This window comes from Heterodontus francisci, chromosome 23, assembly GCF_036365525.1.
Source record: "Heterodontus francisci isolate sHetFra1 chromosome 23, sHetFra1.hap1, whole genome shotgun sequence".
In the NCBI taxonomy this organism is placed as follows: Eukaryota; Metazoa; Chordata; class Chondrichthyes; order Heterodontiformes; family Heterodontidae; genus Heterodontus; species Heterodontus francisci.
Window position 1 is genome coordinate 20,301,074 of NC_090393.1, and position 18,850 is coordinate 20,319,923.

The 18,850-nt window shown below is 42.9% G+C and overlaps 1 protein-coding gene across 7 annotated transcripts in view; it reads left to right on the forward strand.

Moving 5' to 3' along the window:
• smtnb (smoothelin b) overlaps positions 1 to 18,850 on the forward strand; it is a 553,824-nt gene that overhangs the window by 461,293 nt on the left and 73,681 nt on the right. For all 7 annotated transcript variants that reach the window (XM_068054824.1, XM_068054826.1, XM_068054827.1 and 4 more), the window contains 2 exons: positions 13,475 to 13,645; positions 15,159 to 15,234. In XM_068054824.1, the coding sequence (XP_067910925.1) occupies positions 13,475 to 13,645; positions 15,159 to 15,234 (247 nt within the window). The remainder of the gene's footprint in view (positions 1 to 13,474; positions 13,646 to 15,158; positions 15,235 to 18,850) is intronic.

Below are 18,850 nucleotides of genomic sequence, written 5' to 3' on the forward strand. Positions count from 1 at the left end.
GCCAGCATTTGTTGCCCATCCCTAATTGCCCTTAACAACTGAATGGCTTGCTAGGCCATTTCAGAGGGCAATTAAGAGTCAACCACATTGCTGTGAGTCTGGAGTCACATGTAGGCCAGACCAGGTAAGGATGGCAGATTTCCTTCCCTAAAGGACATTAGTGAACCAGACGGGTTTTTGCAACAATCGATGATAGTTTCATGGTACCATTACTGAGACTAGCTTTCAATTCCAGATATTAAATTCTGAATTTAAATTCCACCAACTGCCGTGGTGGGATTACTAGTCCAGCGACATGACAACTGCACCACCATCTCCCCAACTGGCCTACACGTTACTATCATTTAAATTAGCAGAGAGCACGAAGTTTGGGTGCTGCTTGCATCAGAAGGAATGGGCAAGGGCCAGTTGTGCATCACAAATCCACAACCTTTTTTGGGCCTTACCCAATTTTTCCCACCCCCAGTCTGCTCAAATGCATCTTCGAGCAGCTGATCTCAGCAGTAAAGCCAAACACCCAGCGACAAATCATCTATTTATCTTTTGATAACAGTGGAAAGAAGCAATCATGCCCTCAAAAGCAAAAGAAAATAAACAAAAAAAGATTATGCCCTGTCCAAAGTCTGTGATTTGCCCTTCCTCCCAATATAATGTTTATTAATTCCTCAGTATTGCTACTTCAGGTTACAGTGAGTTCAACTCAAACACATGTGAATCATATCTTGATGTTTCCTTTCTACTGTATTGGAAGGATCTTTTGGAAACCCTTTGGGGGAATTTTATGCTGGCGGCGGGGGTCTCGATGTCAGGGGAAACTGACGCTGAGATCCCTGCATCGCTTCTTTTCCTGTAGGCCGCTGAATTTAGTGCCCATCAGGCATTTAAGTGGACAGCGGCAAGCCCTCCGTAGGAATTCGGACCCCACTTCCAAAGTCCCAGCCTTGCAGAGCTGCTGGCAAGGCCTCTGTAATGAGTTCTTTATGTTATCTGATGAAACATAAATGAGATGCGCAAAGTCCAGTTTGCTGAAGATCTCTAACAGGTTTATTAATAGCTAAACTATTATATACAGTACAGAGCAAACGACTTACAAAACCTTCATCTGGGTGTTACAGTTGCAAAGTGTTTCTGGCTTCGAGTTACATGACTACATCCTGGTGCTTATCTCATTAGCATACTGAGATCTTAAAGGGATATCACTCTTAAAGGCAATCATACAACATCCCCTTTCTTTCCAAAGATAAGTCTTGTATGCTACAAGTAAAAAACATATAAAATTAGATAGCATGAAAATTAGTTATACAGAATGTAGATTATAAAGTTCACAGGTATAAAGATAGGGATTGTGAAATTCACAAGTGCAGTGGTTTAGAAGTCCATATCTCGTTTCGGTGGTATGACAACTCTTGCTCAGTGAGATTACGTTTCAGCTGTTGCTGTTTTTTCTGAAGTTTCACCCTCTCTGCATTCAGTTTCTGTTGCTCTGCCTTCAGCCTGCTAATATACTCTGTTGCTTTTATCAAGATGACCAGTTTTGAGGCCTTGTCATTCTTGGAAATGATCTGGCACCTCATCTTGAACAGCGAACAGACAATGCTTCAACTCATTCCACCTCTGCCTCTTCACAACATTGCGTGTCCTTTGCCTCTCCTCATCCTCCGCGTCTGAAGGCCTGGGGCTCAAGGTCAAGGACTTGTTGGGGCAGGAAGCCTTGGCCTCATGGAGATACCTGTCCGTTTTGGCTCATTGTGGTGCTGGCGGTTCTCTAGCGAGCAGAAGTGAAGGTGTGGCATAGTTGTGCGTTGCTGGATTTTCAGACTGCACCGTTTGATGCTGTCCAGAATCTGTGAGTGGGTTCCGATCCTTGGAGATTTCCCCTTGACAATGTTCTCCACTGCTCGCCTTTTCTCCTTGGTAGTTACACAGTCAATCTCTTCTTCTGAATCGCTGGAGTGCGAAGAAACACTGCCTGTTGACAAAGAACTTTCACCATCTGAATTTGGATCTTCATTCTCTTGACGTGGCATCTCATGAAGAGGCTGATACCCTCCAAACCAGAACTACTGAGACCCTGAAGGAACTGGGACTCAATGCAGGTACCTTTTGGTCTCTTCTATTGTAATGGGTAGCTTGGTGATCTCGTGGATAGTTATGATGTTGAAGTCCTTACACGCTGGTAGTCCTGCCACTGCTGGTCCACTCGTGTCTTCCAGGTAAAATATTTGTGGTTTCCATGCTGCCTTGCCATAGCTGCATTACATTGTCAGTGTGTGGGTGACCCATTGTATGCAGATAGCTTGGCAGTTGTCAGTTGCATCATTAATTTCCAACGACTCCAGTGCATATCCTTCAGGATTTGGATTGGTAGGATATTTGCACTAGCTCCGGTGTCAATCTTAACCCTGCATGTGTGTTTGCCAACTTTCTTTGGGCACACGATGTTAATGGTAGCAAAAGCTTCCAGTTATTTGACTTCACCAACACAACGTGTCAGGTTCACGATGTGAAATGCTTGCTCCTTTTTTCAGGTCTGTTTCACTGTGGATTTTGTGTATTGGCTTGTGTTTAAGCAGGTCTCTGGAGCTCTCCTTGCTGCTGTTGCCTGTTGCTGCACCTGTTTTCTGTTGGCTTGTGTCCTACTGTGACTCCTGGCTACATCTTTGGAGCCAGATTTCTTGCATAGGCGGGTCCAGTGCCCTTTTGCACTGCTCGCTTTGCACAGATCTTGAAATGGAAGACTACTTCGCGGTGAGTGGGACAAATCACACTTACCACACAGCTTGCTTGTTCCTTTCGACCTGACTGTTGTGCTGATACTGTCGGCTGCATCTAGTGCTAGCAGATGCAGTTGTCCAGCTACAATGGTTTTGTATTTCCTGCCATCTTCGAGCAGTGCATCAATACTGTGGCCTTTCTTTTTCCCCAAGAGATCTTTCTGAAATGCTTCAATGCATGTTGAGGCAATCACCAGCTCCATCTGTCGCTCTGACATCTCTGTTTCTGAGAAATCGCATTCATTGCCCTTACTGCAGCATCTTCTGATGAACTGGTCTATTGATACCTGTGGCTGGTGCCTGTAGGACATCAATTCCAGACGGTGAATTCTAAAATTCATTCTTAACTGGAGCTGATCTTCTAGCACATTCCATATCTTTGCGGGATCTTTCTGGTCGTCTTCAGACAAGCCAGAGGTATTGATTCTGTGTAATCCCTCATTTCCAACTGGTATCAGTATTTTTACAGCCTGTTTCTCTGGTTCTACAATCACTTGGTCTGTGAAGCATTCTTTGTTTAAAAAATTTGAACTCCGATAGGATATCAGTGGCCTTCCAGTTCATGCTGGGAAATTTGGTGTCATATTTCTGCTGTTCTTTTGCATAAAACTTTCTTTAAGATTTGTTCTCTGACTCTGCACTGTTTCCCCTTTAAGAAACTCTGTTATTTAGATTAGCTGCTTGGATGGAGAGTAGCAGGTGTTTGATAGTATTCTCTGTTAATCTTGCTTGCTGCGCTTAAGCCTGAATATTTACAGAGCTGTTCAATAGGCAGTTCAGTTTTGTTTTCAAGAGTTTGTTTATGTTCTTCATGCTTGAGTGGTTTAATGTTTTTTTAGTTGTGGTTGCATGAATGGAGACTCTTCTTCACACTCAAGTGATTTAATGATATTTTTAACATTGGCTGTGTGGATGCAGTGTTCGGCGGTTTCTCATGCCTTTTGCTATCAGACACCTCTTGTAACCTCGATCAGCCTGAGAAAGGAATCGGGTCTTCCCTTTTTTTTTTTACTGAGCTTTTGAGACAAAATCAATTTTTTAAGCACCTCAAAGCTTGTTTTTTAACGGAGATTCTTCATTGGCACAATAACTCACTCGATCACAGGAATTTACTTGCAGCTTGACGTTCATGCTCTGTCTACTGCAGCAGGAGGTTGGTTCTTTTTTTCCACTGTTTGGGCCAGTATTTCTTTAGAACTAACCCTAACCCCCATCCCCGGATCCAGAAAGCAGCCTGCACGGGTTCTCATGCCATGCTTCCCGTGCGGCGGCAGAGCCGCCCACTGCACAGGTAATTGCGGCGGGAAGCGGCCCTTAATTGGGGGTTAATTACCCAGTTAAGGACCTCAATTGGTGGCGGGCTGGGAAGGCAGTTTGCAGGCCTTCCCGTCCCGGATTAAATTTCGGCGGAGGCAGGAAAATCCAGCCCAATATTTCAGGTTTGTGATCTTTCATCAGAAATGAGAAAGTTAGAAATCTCTAACTTTATCTCAGTTCCGATGAAAGGTCACAGACCTAAACATTAACTCTGTTTCTCTCTCCACTGATGCTGCTGGACAGGCTGCGTGTCTCCAACATTTTCAGTTTTTATTTTTAGAAAACAGTGGATTCAGTTAGAGTAAACAGTCGGCTCAACTTGACTTTGGTTCAGCCTCCAATTGGAAATCTCTAAACCAAAGAAGGTGCTGTATTCTTTGCCACTTCAAGCTGATGCCTGACGTGAAAATGACTGTAGATTTAATAAGTATTGGGATCCTGAGACTGGCTGGTTTTCCTGTAGCTGAATTCAAATGAATGCATTTGATTTAAAAAACTAATTGCAAGAATCTGGGGAAAACACGCAGGTGAAGATGAGACACATTTACCAGAGGTACCAGTTTCCATGGATGATTAAGGTACGTTCTGTTGTTCCTTATGGGTTCATTAATGAGAGATTGGCCCTTAAATTTTCACTGTAAATGGGTAGTAATTTTATTTTAACAAGAGCATCATTCAATTCTGTTTGGTAATTAAATTTGTATACTGGGATATTATTTCAGTCAAAAAGCTGAGTGCCCCATAATTCAAACAGAGAACAAACCACATATTGAAAATGAATAGCTTGTGTAAATTACCAGTTTTTATGCAGTTTCAATATACATCCAGATCAGTGAGGGAACCAATATGCATCTGTTATTGTCTCCTGGTTGCTACAGTATATCCACCTAATAGATACTTGTGAAGTATATGAAGGATTGTGATATTATAGCTATTATGGAAACGTGGTTGAGGGATGGGCAGGACTGGCAGCTCAATGTTCCGGGGTACCGATGTTTCCGGCGTGACAGAGGTGGAGGTAGGAGAGGAGGGGGAGTTGCACTATTGATTAGGGAGGACATCACGGCAGTACTTAGAGAGGATATCCCGGGGGGAATGTCCAACGAGGCCATATGGGTAGAACTTAGAAATAAGAAAGGGGTGATCAGTTTGATGGGATTATACTATAGGCCCCCCCAATAGTCAGAGGCAATTGGAGGAGCATATGTGTAGGGAAATCACAGGTAGGTGTAGGAATTATAGGGTTGTAATAGGTGATTTTAACTTCCCTAATATTGACTGGGACTGCCTTAGTGCTAAGGGATCAGATGGGGAAGAATTTGTTAAGTGTGTCCAGGATAGTTTTCTGAAGCAGTATGTCGATGGCCCTACTAGAGAAGGGGCTACACTCGACCTCCTCTTGGAAAATGAGGCTAGGCAGTGGTTGTTCTGTCAGTAGGGGAGCACTTTGGGACCAGTGATCATAACTATGGGTCACCCATACACTGACAAAGCTCTATTAGCTTGTATGCAGATAGCTTGGCAGTTGTCAGTTGCATCATTAATTTCTAACGGCTCCTGTACATATCCTTCAGGATTCGGATTGGTAGGATATTTGCACTAGCTCCAGTGTCAGTCTTAACCCTGAATGTGTGTTTGCCAACTTTCTTTGGGCACACGATGTTAATGGTAGCAAAAGCTTCCAGTTATTTGACTTCAACACAACGTGTCAGGTTCACAATGTGAAACACTTGCTCCTTTTCTCAGGTCTGTTTCACTGTGGATTTTGTGTATTGGCTTGTGTTTAAGCAGGTCTCTGGAGCTCTCCTTGCTGCTGTTGCCTTTTGCTGCACCTGTTTTCTGTTGGCTTGTGTCCTACTGTGACTCCTGGCTACATCTTTGGAGCCAGATTTCTTGCATAGGTAGGCCTAGTGTCCTTTTGCACCGCTCGCTTTGCACAGACCTTGAAATGGAGGACCACTTCGCGATGAGTGGGACAAACCACACTTACCACACAGCAACATCTAAGAAGCATCTGGACAGGTACTTGAATGAGAAAGGCCTAGAGGGATATGGAATTAATGCAGGCAGGTGGGATTAGTATAGATCGGCATTATGGTCGGCATGGACGCGGTAGGCCGAAGGGCCTGTTTCTATGCTATATGACTATGACTCTATGTGGTATGTTATGACCAGATAAGGACAACGTTAGTAATGAACTACAAGTATATGAGGGAGCAAAAGCAATGTGATATTGAAAGTGTAACAATCACTTTTTCTTCCAAAATCAAATGCATTTAAGGAATAGTGTTTATTTCTGCTCCTTTTCTCATAGAAACATAGAAAATAGGAGCAGGAGGAGGCCATTCGGCCCTTCGGGCTTGCTCCGCCATTCAAAAAAGATCATGGCTGATCGTCTAATTCAGTACCCTGTTCCCGCTTTCTCCCCATATCCCTTGATTCATTTGGCATTAAGAAATATATCTATCTCCTTCTTGAATATATTTAATGACTTGGCCTCCACTTCCTTCTGCAGTAGAGAATTCCACAGGTGCACCACCCTCTGAGTGAAGAAATTTCTCCTCATCTCGGTTCTAAATAGCATACCTCATATCCTGAGACTGTGACCCCTGGTTCTGGACTCCCCAGTCATCAGGACTATCTTCCCTGCATCTAGCCTGTCTTGTCCTGTTAGAATTTCATAGGTTTCTATGAGATCCCCTCTCATTCTTCTAAACTCTAGTGAATATAGGCCTAATCGACCCAATCGCTCCTCATACATCAATCCTGCCGTCCCAGGAATTAGCCGAGTAAATCTTCTTTGCACTCCCTCCAAGGCAAGAACACCCTTCCTCAGATGAGGAGACCAAAACTGCACACAGTACTCCAGATGTAGTCTCACCAAGGCCCTGTATAACTGCAGTAAGACATCCTTGCTCCCGTACTCAACTCCTCTTGCAATGAAGGCTAACATACCATGCGCCTTCCTAATTGCTTGCTGCACTTGAATGCTTGCTTTCAGCAACTGGTATACAAGGATACCCAGGTCTCGTTGCACCTCCCCCTTTCCCAATCTATCACCATTTAGATAATCTGACTTTCTGTTTTTACAACCAAAGTGGATAACTTTACATTTATCTACGTTATACTGCATCTGCCATGCATTGTCCAAATCACATTGGAGCCTCTTTGCATCCTCCTCACAGCTCACATTTCCCCCCAGCTTTGTGTCGTCTGCAAACTTGGAAATATTACATTTAGTTCCCTCACCTAAGTTATTAACATATATTGTGAATAGCTGGGGCCCAAGCACTGATCCCTGCGGTACCTCACTAGTCACTGCCTGCCACCCGGAAAAAGACCCGTTTATTCCTACTCTCTGTTTCCTGTCTATCAGCCAATTCTCAATCCATGCCAGTATATCCCATGTGCTTTAATTTTGCACACTAACCTCTTATGTGGGACCTTATCAAATGCTTTCTGAAAATCCAAATACACCACATCCACTGGTTCTCCCTTATCTATTCTACTAGTTACATGCTCAAAAAACTCCAGTAGATTTGTTAAGCATGACTTCCCTTTGGTAAACCCATGCTGACTTTGCCCAATCCCGTTTATGCTTTCTAGGTGTTCTGCTATCACATCCTTTATCATTGACTCTAGCATTTTCCCCACTGCTGATGTAAGGCCAACTGGTCTGCAGTTCCCTGTTTTTTCTCTCCCTCCTTTTTTAAATAGTGGGGTTACATTTGCCACCCTCCAATCTGTGGGAACTGCTCCAGAGTCTATCGAATTTTGGAAGATGACCAATGCATCCACTCTTTCCAGAGCCGCTTCCTTTAGTACTCTGGGATGTAGATTATCAGGCCCTGGGGATTTGTCAGCCTTTAACTTCCCTAGCACTATTTTTTTACTAATACTGATTTCCTTGAGTTCCTCCCTCTCATTAGATCTTTGGTTCCCTAACATTTCTGGGAGGTTATTTGTGTCCTCCTTTGTGAAGACAGAACCAAAGTATGTGTTTAATTGTTCTGCCATTTCTTTGTTCCCCATTATAATTTCCACCGTTTCTGACTGTAAGGGACCTACATTTGTCTTCAGTAATCTTTTTCTCATCACATATTTAGAGAAGCTTTTATATTCAGGTTTTATGTTCCCCGCAGGTTTACTCTCATACTCTATTTTTCCCCATTTAATCAACCTCTTTGTCCTCCTTTGCTGAATTCTAAACTACTCCCAATCCTCAGACTTGCTGCTTTTCTGGCAATTTTTATGCCTCCTCTTTGGATCTAATACTGTCCTTAATTTCTTCTGTAAGCCACGGTTGAGCCACCTTTCCGGTTTTATTTTTGCGCCAGACAGAAATTAATAATGGTTGTAATTCATGCACATGATCTTTAAATATTATCCATTGCCTATCCACTGTCAACCGTTTTAGTAAAGTTCCCCAATCTACCATAGCCAACTCAACTCGCGCCTCATACCTTCATAGTTTCCTTTATTTAGATTCAGGACCCTAGTTTCGGATTCAGACTCATGAGTTTTCTTCTACCTGCTGCCTATTCTGAAGGTGCTGAATTTTTCTCTAGTACAGTTCCACAGGTATTGAACGCTTCTGGTATGTTCTGCAAATGGTTTTCTTCATGTGTGTTCCTAAATAGTGAATGTCAGCAAGCAACTTTATCACAGGGCTTCATTGTTAAGCTTAATCTTCCCATCTGAGGTCCATGCACATCTGTTTCCCACAGAGGTTGTTGCATAGCAATCTGGCATGAGGGGTGTCTAGTTCTCTTGCTTTTCCTAAACTAAGGATACAAAGACCAAAAGTGGTGTCCCTGCCATAGCTTGGGCAGAGATCAGCTAGCTCATCGCAGACACATCTGCACATTCTTGTAAATGTAACACATAGTCTATTTTTTTTATATTTTATACTTTTTATATTCTTTCATGAAATGTGGGCATTGCTGGCAGGTCAACATTTGTTGCCCATTCCTAATTGCCCTTGAATTGAGTGGCTTGCTAGGCCATTTCAGAGGGCAGTTAAGAGTCGACCACTTTGCTGTGGGTCTGGAGTCGCATGTAGGCCAGATCAGGTACGGACAGCAGATTTCCTTCCCTAAAGGACATTAGTGAACCAGGTGGGTTTTTATGACAATCAACGATAGTTTCATGGCACTATTACTGAGACTAGCTTTCAACTCCAGATTTTTAATTAATGGTGGAGGATAAAGAGACTTGTATGTAAAGAGAATAATGGAATACTGCCTCCTAATCAAGTATCTAATTGATTGTTTCAAATGTTTTTATAAACTGCAATAATGGTTCATAACTTTGACCATATGATGGTATTACTGTTTCAAAATCAGAGTGGGTTATTATAAAATAATTGTTATCTTGTGAGGCTCATCGAGGGACAGTCCTGGAGGAAGTTGACAGTCAGTGCACTCCTTGAGATTGCTGTATGAACAGTTTCACTGAAGGATGGGCAATTGTGATGAAACAGATACAGGTTTATCAGAATAATTACTGAGAAATAATGCTGGTGGAATGAATTAATGGGGTATTTTTGGTGTCAGTGTTGACACAGATGTGATGTAGAGCAGAGCAGCTGTCTGCATTGCTACAGTGAACTCAAGCTAGGAGATTGTCCCAGTTTACTAAGTAAGTGCGCCTTGATTTTTGTTGTCTATTTTAATACTGGCAGCAAGGCTGACGAGCATTGCTGAAGGGTCATGCTGATATTTAAGTGCGTGGATGGGCACAGACTCAAAAGTAAGGCAACATTCTTTTTGCAGTACTGTTTATTAAATTTTTAACTCTTAAAAGAAGTATTCTAAAGTATAGATAAAGAATGATGGTTTGTTCAATGCAGTGTCAGTGATATGATAAAAAATAAAAATTAAGTGTTCTATAACCATTGCAAGTGACGACTTGCATGTACTGGGCTGAATTTTATTAGCGCGTCACGCTCCGCAATTTTATGCGCGGGGTTTCATTTAAATACAGGAGCGGAGTGGCCGTCCCTGCAACAGCGTCCGGCGCCACCGGGCAGATGCCGGCACCATTTTTAAAGAGCTTCAAGCCCTTAGCAAAAATATTGCATTTTTAAAAGCATCTTACATGTAAGTGGTTTTTAATAAATAATTGGTAGATGGAGGCCCCTTCCGAAAGTTATTTCATTGCCGACCTGAACTTTCACTCCCAACCTTCTCACATTTGCCCTTCAACCCCTTCCCACCATCCCCACAGCCAATAAAAAATGTTTTCCTCGCTGCCCCTCCCCTTCCGCCCTGAAAGTTTTGTTCCTTACCTCTCCCCACCAATTTCTCTCCTTGGACCTCCATACGGAGTTCCGAAGGTGCGCGAGTTGCGTTTGGCGGCCGTAACGTTGGCGTGGGACGGCCGCTGCCAGCAGGTAAGTCCATTTGCATCTAATCTTTGTTAATTTAAATATTTAGATGAAGGCCCTGCTGCCAAGCGGCAAGGAGGCCGCACAGAGGGTCCCCCACTGCCGATAATACGCAGCAGGCCCTTCTCACCATTGGGGGTCGAGGCAGGCCTCTTCCCGCAGAATTATACAGGCCCCCCCCCCCCCCCGCCGTGACCCACAGCGCAAGGGCTAGTAAAATTCATCCCTCTGTTTCTAATTCTGTAATCATAGGGCACACTGGCCATTAATTTATAAATAATATTTTCCATTTCTGCTGATATCAATAAATATAAGGGGCTGGATTTTACCAGCCCCTCAGCATCGTGGATTGTGGCAGGGAGGCCTGTAAAATGCTTGCAGGAGCGACCCGCCACGACTCCCGACACCAAGAAGGCCCCGCTGGATATTAGCGGGACCTTCATTAAAATATTGAAATGAGCTCACTTAACATGAAAATGCACTAACTGCTGCGGCCGGTGGCCGTCCCACACCAATTTTACGGCCATCGGCTGCAACTTGTATGCCTTTGGAAGAAGAGACACTGGTAAAGGGGGGGAGGAATAATATTATCAGGGCGGGAGAGGGGAGCGGGAAAAACAGTCCTTATTGGCTGTGGGGGTGGTGGGAAGGGGTTTAGGGTGAAAGGGAATAAAGTTCGGGGGGAAAAGGTCATGAGTGAGAACTCACTTTTTTGGGGGGGTATGGCATAAAGCTAATTACTTATACAGTGGGGGGTGGGAGAAGGGATTTGAAGTTTTAATAAAATGGAATTGAGACCATATCACTTTAAAAATGTGAATGTCTCATGAAGGGCTTCAAGCCCTTTAAAAATGGTGCTGGCGTCTGCACGGTAGCGCCAGAAGCCGTACGTCATCAGGGGCGGCCGCTCCGCCCCTTCCATTTAATTGAGCCCCCGTGTGTAATATCGCGGGGGCTGTGCAGCGGCGCGCTGGTAAAATTCAGGCCAGGTTCTCAGTCATTTTGGCTGAGCATTGCTGCTATAACTTTGTAGATTGATTATTATGCTATTGGAAATGGTGTTTTGAATTGGAATAATTATGGGAATGGAGAGAAAATAGAAGGTTTAATGTGATCCTGAAGTTTTCGTATCCATGGTGGTGTCACACAGCTCTTATTTTTGACTTGACATGCCCACCTTCATTAAACCAGTATAGCTGGCTTTAGTCAATGTGATCAGATATAAGCCCAGAAATCTCTGAACGGTAATATACAAACCCGAGCATACCTAATTCCTCTTGTTTTCATTTTAACTGAGGTACTATCCCACTTAAGAAAAAAGGGTTAAAGCCTTTGTTAAAATAGCAGCATGGGGAATTTGATGCAAATGCATTAAGCATTGCTATAACGTCACTCATAGTACAGTGGTTTCCAGACTTTAAGATTTCATTTATTAACCTTGCCATGATTATTGCTGTGATTTGAAGAGAAATATTTTAATTTGCTTCTCATTCATCCCAGCAACTAACCCTATAAGTGTTTTCAATCCGTTGCAGAGAATTATGATTAGCTGAACATGCTTTTTTAAAAATTCATTCATGGGATGTGGGCGTCGCTGGCTAGGCCAGAATTTATTGCCCATCCCTAATTGCCCTTGAGAAGGTGGTGGCGAGCTGCCTTCTTGAACCACTGCAGTTCATGGGAGTAGGTACACCCACAGTGTTGTTAGGAAGGGAGTTCCAAGATTTTGACCTAGTGACAGTGAAGGAATGGTGATATAGTTCCAAGTCAGGATAGTGTGTGACTTGGATGGGAGCTTGCAGGTGGTGTTCCCTTGCATTTGCTGCCCTTGTCCTTCTAGTTGGTAGAGGTCGTGGGTTTGGAAGGTGTTGCCTACGGAGCCTTGGTGCATTGCTGCGGTGCATCTTGCAGATGGTACACACTGCTGCCACTGTGCGTCGGTGATGGAGGGAGTGAATGTTTGTTCGTAGATGGGGTGCCAGTCAAGCGGGCTGCTTTGTCCTCGATAATGTCGAGCTTCTTGAGTGTTGTCGGAACTGCACCCATCCAGGCAAGTGGAGAGTATTCCATCACACTCCTGACCTGTGCCTTGTAGATGGTGGACAGGCTTTGGGGAGTCAGGAGGTGAGTGACTCGCTGCAGGATTCCTAGCCTCAGACCTGCTCTTGTAGCCAAAGTATTTATATGGCTATTCCAGTTCAGTTTCTGGTCAATGGTAGCTCCTAGGTTGTTGATAGTGGGGGATTCAGCGATGGTAATGCCACCTAATGTCAAGGGGAAATGGTTAGATTCTCTCTTGTTGGAGATGGTCATTGCCTGGCACTTGTGTGGTGCGAACGTTACTTGCCACTTATCAGCCCAAGCCTGGATATTGTCCAAGTCTTGCTGCATTTCTACACGGACTGCTTATGCTCATAGTTCTGTTTAGTTTTACAGTACTTTTGTTTGATGTGAAAATACTGAATAGTTTGAAGGTTACAGTGTGCTGGGGAATAGGTTGGTATTTTATCATACAGTAAAAGATATCAACAGAAATCAATGTCAAAAGAAAACAACAATGGAAATTAATGATCATTACCATTCTTTGTCACAACTTTGCTTTTCCAAGGGAGTTCTGATGATGGAGCTCTCTGCTGACGGTCATTTTGGCCCCAGGCTATTGAATTTGAAATGCGGCAACATTTAGACCAGACAAGTTTGCAAGTTCTCCCTGTGTCTGCGTGGGTTTCCTCCGGGTGCTCCAGTTTCCTCCCACATGCCAAAGACTTGCAGGTTGATAGGTTAATTGGCCATTATAAATTGCCCCTAGTAAAGGTAGGTGGTAGGGAAATATAGGGACAGGTGGGGATGTGGTAGGAATATGGGATTAGCGTAGGATTAGTATAAATGGGTGGTTGATGGTCGGCACAGACTCGGTGGGCCAAAGGGCCTGTTTCAGTGCTGTATCTCTAAACTAAACTAAACAACTGAAGCAACTGTTTGTTTGTCTTTGCAGATGGACACTGAGCCCGTGATGGCCGAAGCAACCCAATCACTACAGCAGTTTGAGGCTATTTTACCCAATGGTGTAGAGGAGAAGGAAAAGGAGAATGTAAAAGAGAAGAAAAACAAACCCAGCTTGGAGGATTTGAGTGCTATTGAAGATGAAGAGGTCCTGGATAAAATGGTGTGTTCATTGTAGAAGCCATGATAGGTAGCACAGAATAGTTAAGAATAATTGATTTTAATTGGTTAATTGTATTTTTACCACTGTTAGGATGTTTATTGTCAGTGATTTGTTCATATATGAGCCACCAGTGAATCAATTCCTCAAGTACACTAAAATAAAATTAAAATATTGTAGATGCTGGAAATCTGAAATAAAAACAAGAAATGCTGGAAATGCCCTTTATCAGAACTGACCTGAAACATTAATTCTGCTTCTCTCTCCACAGATACTGACAGACCTGCTGAGTATTTCCAGCATTTCTTGTTTTTACCTTAAGTACACTAAGTAGGAGCAGAAAGCCGAAGATCCATCTCTGTGGTCCAAAGCAAAATACTAATCTAAACTTTGACCTCAGAGCCGAAGCCTTGAAAAAAACTGATATCCCAAGTTATTCAAATATCTTGTCACGATCTACCCATTGAAAAGTTCTGTTATACATTTTAAAAACTTGTGAGTGATGATTTTAAGGGAAAATTAATTGCTTTGTGATTTTTTGACTATAAGATGCAGGATTTTTTTCCTGTACGATATAATTCCAGAGTATTTTTTATTAGATTATTACACTTGATCATGATATTATTGACAGATTTGTTTGATCTACTGATAACTTTAATGAAAAAACCCATTTAAGTAATCGAAAAAAGTTTATCCATCTAGCTACATTAGTCTGAATATGCTTGATCTTGCCAGGCCTAAAAATAGTTGCACCCATATTGGAGAAGGCATTTGGAACTTTGGACATATGCCACTTACAGTAAGATAGGAAGAAAACAAGATACTAATCTAGTGGGGGTTTTATTGACTCAGTAACTAAATGGTACTGGAGTCTTTAGCATGCTCTGAAAAACTGATGCTGGAATATTTAGTGAATGAGGGGAAACTGTAACTAAAGTTTCTACATAATAGTTTCCATTAACCCAGCAAGAGTCAATCACAGTGTTTTAGCTTTGTTTTCACTCTTTTATTCTTCTTTTATTCCTGCCAATTTTATCCCCTTTTCTGCTCTTGTAGGAAATTGTTCTATGGGTGTTGATCTAGTACCTCATCCAAGTGTTTATTCTTCACGTTATCTTATTTAATGAGCATAAGCAAACTTTTCAACTGTGGTTGAGCATCACTGCCAAGTCCTATTCTGTGATTCCCCTGTGTCCACATGCATGCATTTCCAGTGGGGTTGCTGAATAGTGATCAAGAGTGGTAACCTTGACAGATTTTTCCGTAGCCCAATATCACCAAAGCCAATTGTAGAACCCCTACTGACACCCTGGTTGAAATCAACTAACTCAGCATAGGTTGAGAATGAAATCTGGGACTTTCCTGTCTGTGTAGTACATCTCTACACACTGCCTTAACCAGTTGAGGTACTGAGAGTCTTTGTCTTGTAGTTTTAGCAGAACAGAGGAACAAAAGATCTGTTTCCAATAAAATATTACGACGTTATAATACTGTTTTCTCCACCTATATTCTGAAGCTTGATGTAACAACAGATTTTGAAAAAAGGAAGATGATTCGAGCTGCAATGAGGGAGCTCCGGAAAAAGAAAAGAGGTAAGTGGCTTAAATGATTCTGCAAATGTGGAATTGCCAGTCTTAGACATGCTACAGTTGGAAGATCCCAGATGGAAGCCAGGCACATTGAAGAATAGTGTAAGACTCTATTGAGATATAAAAGTCTACTTGTCCCTGATGGACAGGGCGAAAGTCTCATTGTAATTAAGTAGAGTCCTAACTGGAAAGTGTCTGGATAGTCTGAACTAATTTCTCAATGGACATCAGCAATGCTAACTTTAAAATTTAGTTGCTGTGCGTGACCCTTTTTTAATAGTGCAGGGACCCTTTAAATTTTTTTGTACAGACGTGCGCATGTATTATTTATCCCAGAACAAGGCCTACATGGTACCTGTCAGGCTGCTGCGCTGGTGCGCACCTGCATAGCTTAGTGAGAGCATTAGACATGAGTATAGCACATATTTATTTTCATAATGGATAATGCAGTAGGTGGTGGCGATATTCCTTCATATTCAAAAATTGTAATCCCATTTTGAAGAGAAACGGGCATAAGTCTTCTTTGAACTGAGAGAGATACAATTCCCCTGCTTATTTAATTAACCTCAACAGCCTGTCTGGCTGCAACAGCTTGCAGCTGTACATGCTTACATTTTTACTGCTTCTCTTTCAGTAGATGTACATTCTGATGATCCTACCAGCTGACACCACTCTGTATTGCACCTCACGAGTTTGTTTAGTCAGCTGTAAGGTTTCCCCAGCTAACTGCTTAATATTCCATAGCTCAGTCATCCTTGTATTGCTTTCGCTGACCATCCTGCATCTGCCTGTTTTGTTCCAATTTACTGTGCAGAACCTTTTTTGGCATTCTGGAATCTTCTATATAGCTGACATATCCTGACCAGCATTGCTGTGGTCTTATCAACATGTCCTCAATACTTATAGTCTTGGTGTGATCAAGGATCTTGCTGTTAGTAACTTTGTCTTGCCATATAATCTGTATGATGGACCTCAGATGTTGTGGTGGATCTTGTCAGGCTATAGATGAGAACGAAATAACTGGCAATAATATAGCACCATTCATTCCCTCAGGATGCTCATGCCTTCAGGATGTCCCCAGTGCACTTCGCTATCAATGAATTACTTTTATTGCTGCTATTAAAAGCACACAAGAAAAATTGCAAAGTTACACTTTTTGGCGCAGCGGCACAGTGGCGCAGTGGTTAGCACCGCAGCCTCACAGCTCCAGGGACCCGGGTTCGATTTTGGGTACTGCCTGTGTGGAGTTTGCAAGTTCTCCCTGTGTCTGCGTGGGTTTTCTCCGGGTGCTCCGGTTTCCTCCCACAAGCCAAAAGACTTGCAGGTTGGTAGGTAAATTGGCCATTATAAATTGTCACTAGTATAGGCAGGTGGTAGGGAAATATAGGGACAGGTGGGGACGTTTGGTAGGAATATGGGATTAGTGTAGGATTAGTATAAAATGGGTGGTTGATGGTCGGCACAGACTCGGTGGGCCGAAGGGCCTGTTTCAGTGCTGCATCTCTAATCTAATCTAATCTACACCCATAAGCGACTACATGCCAACAGTTTAACTTCAGTAATGGGGGAAACTTCTAGAAACAATGGGCTGAATTTTATGTGGCGGCAGCTGTAATAAATGGTGGCCTGCATACGTGCGGGCTTTACTCAGCGGTTCATTTACAGGGGACAGGTGGTCCATCCCCATCAACGGCGTCAGGCGCCACTGCACAGGTGCCGACGCCGTTTTTAAAGGGCTTCAAGCCCCATTATTACAATTTAAAGTTTTACAGGGAAAGTTCATTACAACCTATTGAAAACAAATTACATACATGTTTCCAGCCCCTCTTCCACCCTGCCTCCCACAATAGCCATACACTCATTCCTTGCCCTCTGCTCCTCCAAATACTTACCTTGTGTACCTGACCTTCGCCACCATCCCCTCAACCAACCACATTAGTTTGGGCCTACTCCTCCCCTTCCCGCACTGAAATACTTACTTGCTCCCCCTCCCCACCAGTGTCCCACTTCGGATCGCCAAGTGTTGGGGAGGCCACCACGAGGCCTTCCACCGCTGGCACTATGGGGCCGGACCTTCCTGGCGTCGAAGTCTGTGGCGGGCCTTCCTGGAGCCATTTTCTGGGCCCCCACCCCGCCGCAACCCCCGACACCAGGGGGGCCTCTAAAATCCAGCCCAATAATTTGGGACAAAATTAAAAGTCATTTAAACAAATGCAGGTTAATTAAGGAAAACCAGCACAGATTTGTTAAGGGAAATTGTGTTTAACTAATTTACTGGAATTTTTTTGAAGGGCTAACAGAGAGGGTTGATGAGGGTAATGCTGTTGATGTGGTGTACATGGACTTCCAAAAAGCATTTGATACAGTACCGCACAACAGACTTGTGAGCAAAGTTATAGCTCATGGAATAATAAGGACAGTAACAACATGGATACAAAATTGACTGAATGATAGGAAACAGAGAGTAGTGGTTAATGGATGCTTTTCAGACTGGAAAAAGGTTTGTAGTGGAGTTCCCCAGGGGTCAGCGTTGGGACCCTTGCTCTTCCTGATATAGATTAATGACCTAGACCTTGGTGTACAGAGCATAATTTCAAAATTTACAGATGATACAAAACTTGGAAGCATTGTGAACTGTGAGAAAGATTATGTGGAACTTCAAAAGGACATAGACAAGTTGGTGGAATGGGCAGACAAGTGGCAGATGAAGCTCAATGCGGAGAAGTATGAAGTGTGAAGTGACTCATTTTGGTAGGAAGAACACAGAAAAACAATATAAAATAAAGGGTAAAACTCTAAAGGGGGTGCAGGAGCAGAGGGACCTGGGTATATATGTGCATAAGTCATTAAACGTGGCAGGACAGGTTGCGAGAGCAGTTTAGTTACTAAAGCATACAGTATCCTAGACTTTATTAATAGGGGCATAGAGTACAAGAGCAAGGAGTTTGTGTTAAACTTGTATAAAACACTGGTTTGGCCTCAATTGAAGTATTGCATCCAGTTCTGGGCGCCGCATTCAAGGAAAGATGTGAAGGATTGGAGAGAGTACAGAAAAGATTCACGAGAATGGTTCCAGGGTTGAGGAACTTCATTTATGAAGATAGATTGGAGAAGTTGGGACTGTTTTCCTTGGAGAAGAGAAGGCTGAGAGGCGATTTGATTGAGGTATTCAAAATCATTAGGGGTGTAGACAGTGTAGATAGGGAAAATAAAAGCAAAATACTGCGGATGCTGGAAATCTGAAATAAAAACAATAAATGCTGGAAATACTCAGCAGGTCTGGCAGCATCTGTGGAGAGAGAAGCAGAGTTAACATTTCAGGTCAGTGACCCTTCAGAACTAGCAAATATTAGAAATGTAAAAGTTTATAAGCAAGTAAAGCAGGGGTGGGGCAAGAGATAACAAAGGAGAAGGTGTTGATAGGACAAGGTCACAGAATAGCTGACCAGAAGGTCATGGAGCAAAGGCGAACAATATGTTAATGGTGTGTTGAAAGACAAAGCATTAGTACAGATAGGGTGTTAACGGACTGAAAATTGAACAGCCGCAAGTACAAACATGAAAAAAACAGTGGGTAAGCAAACTGAACAAACTAAGATGAAATAAAATAAAATAAACA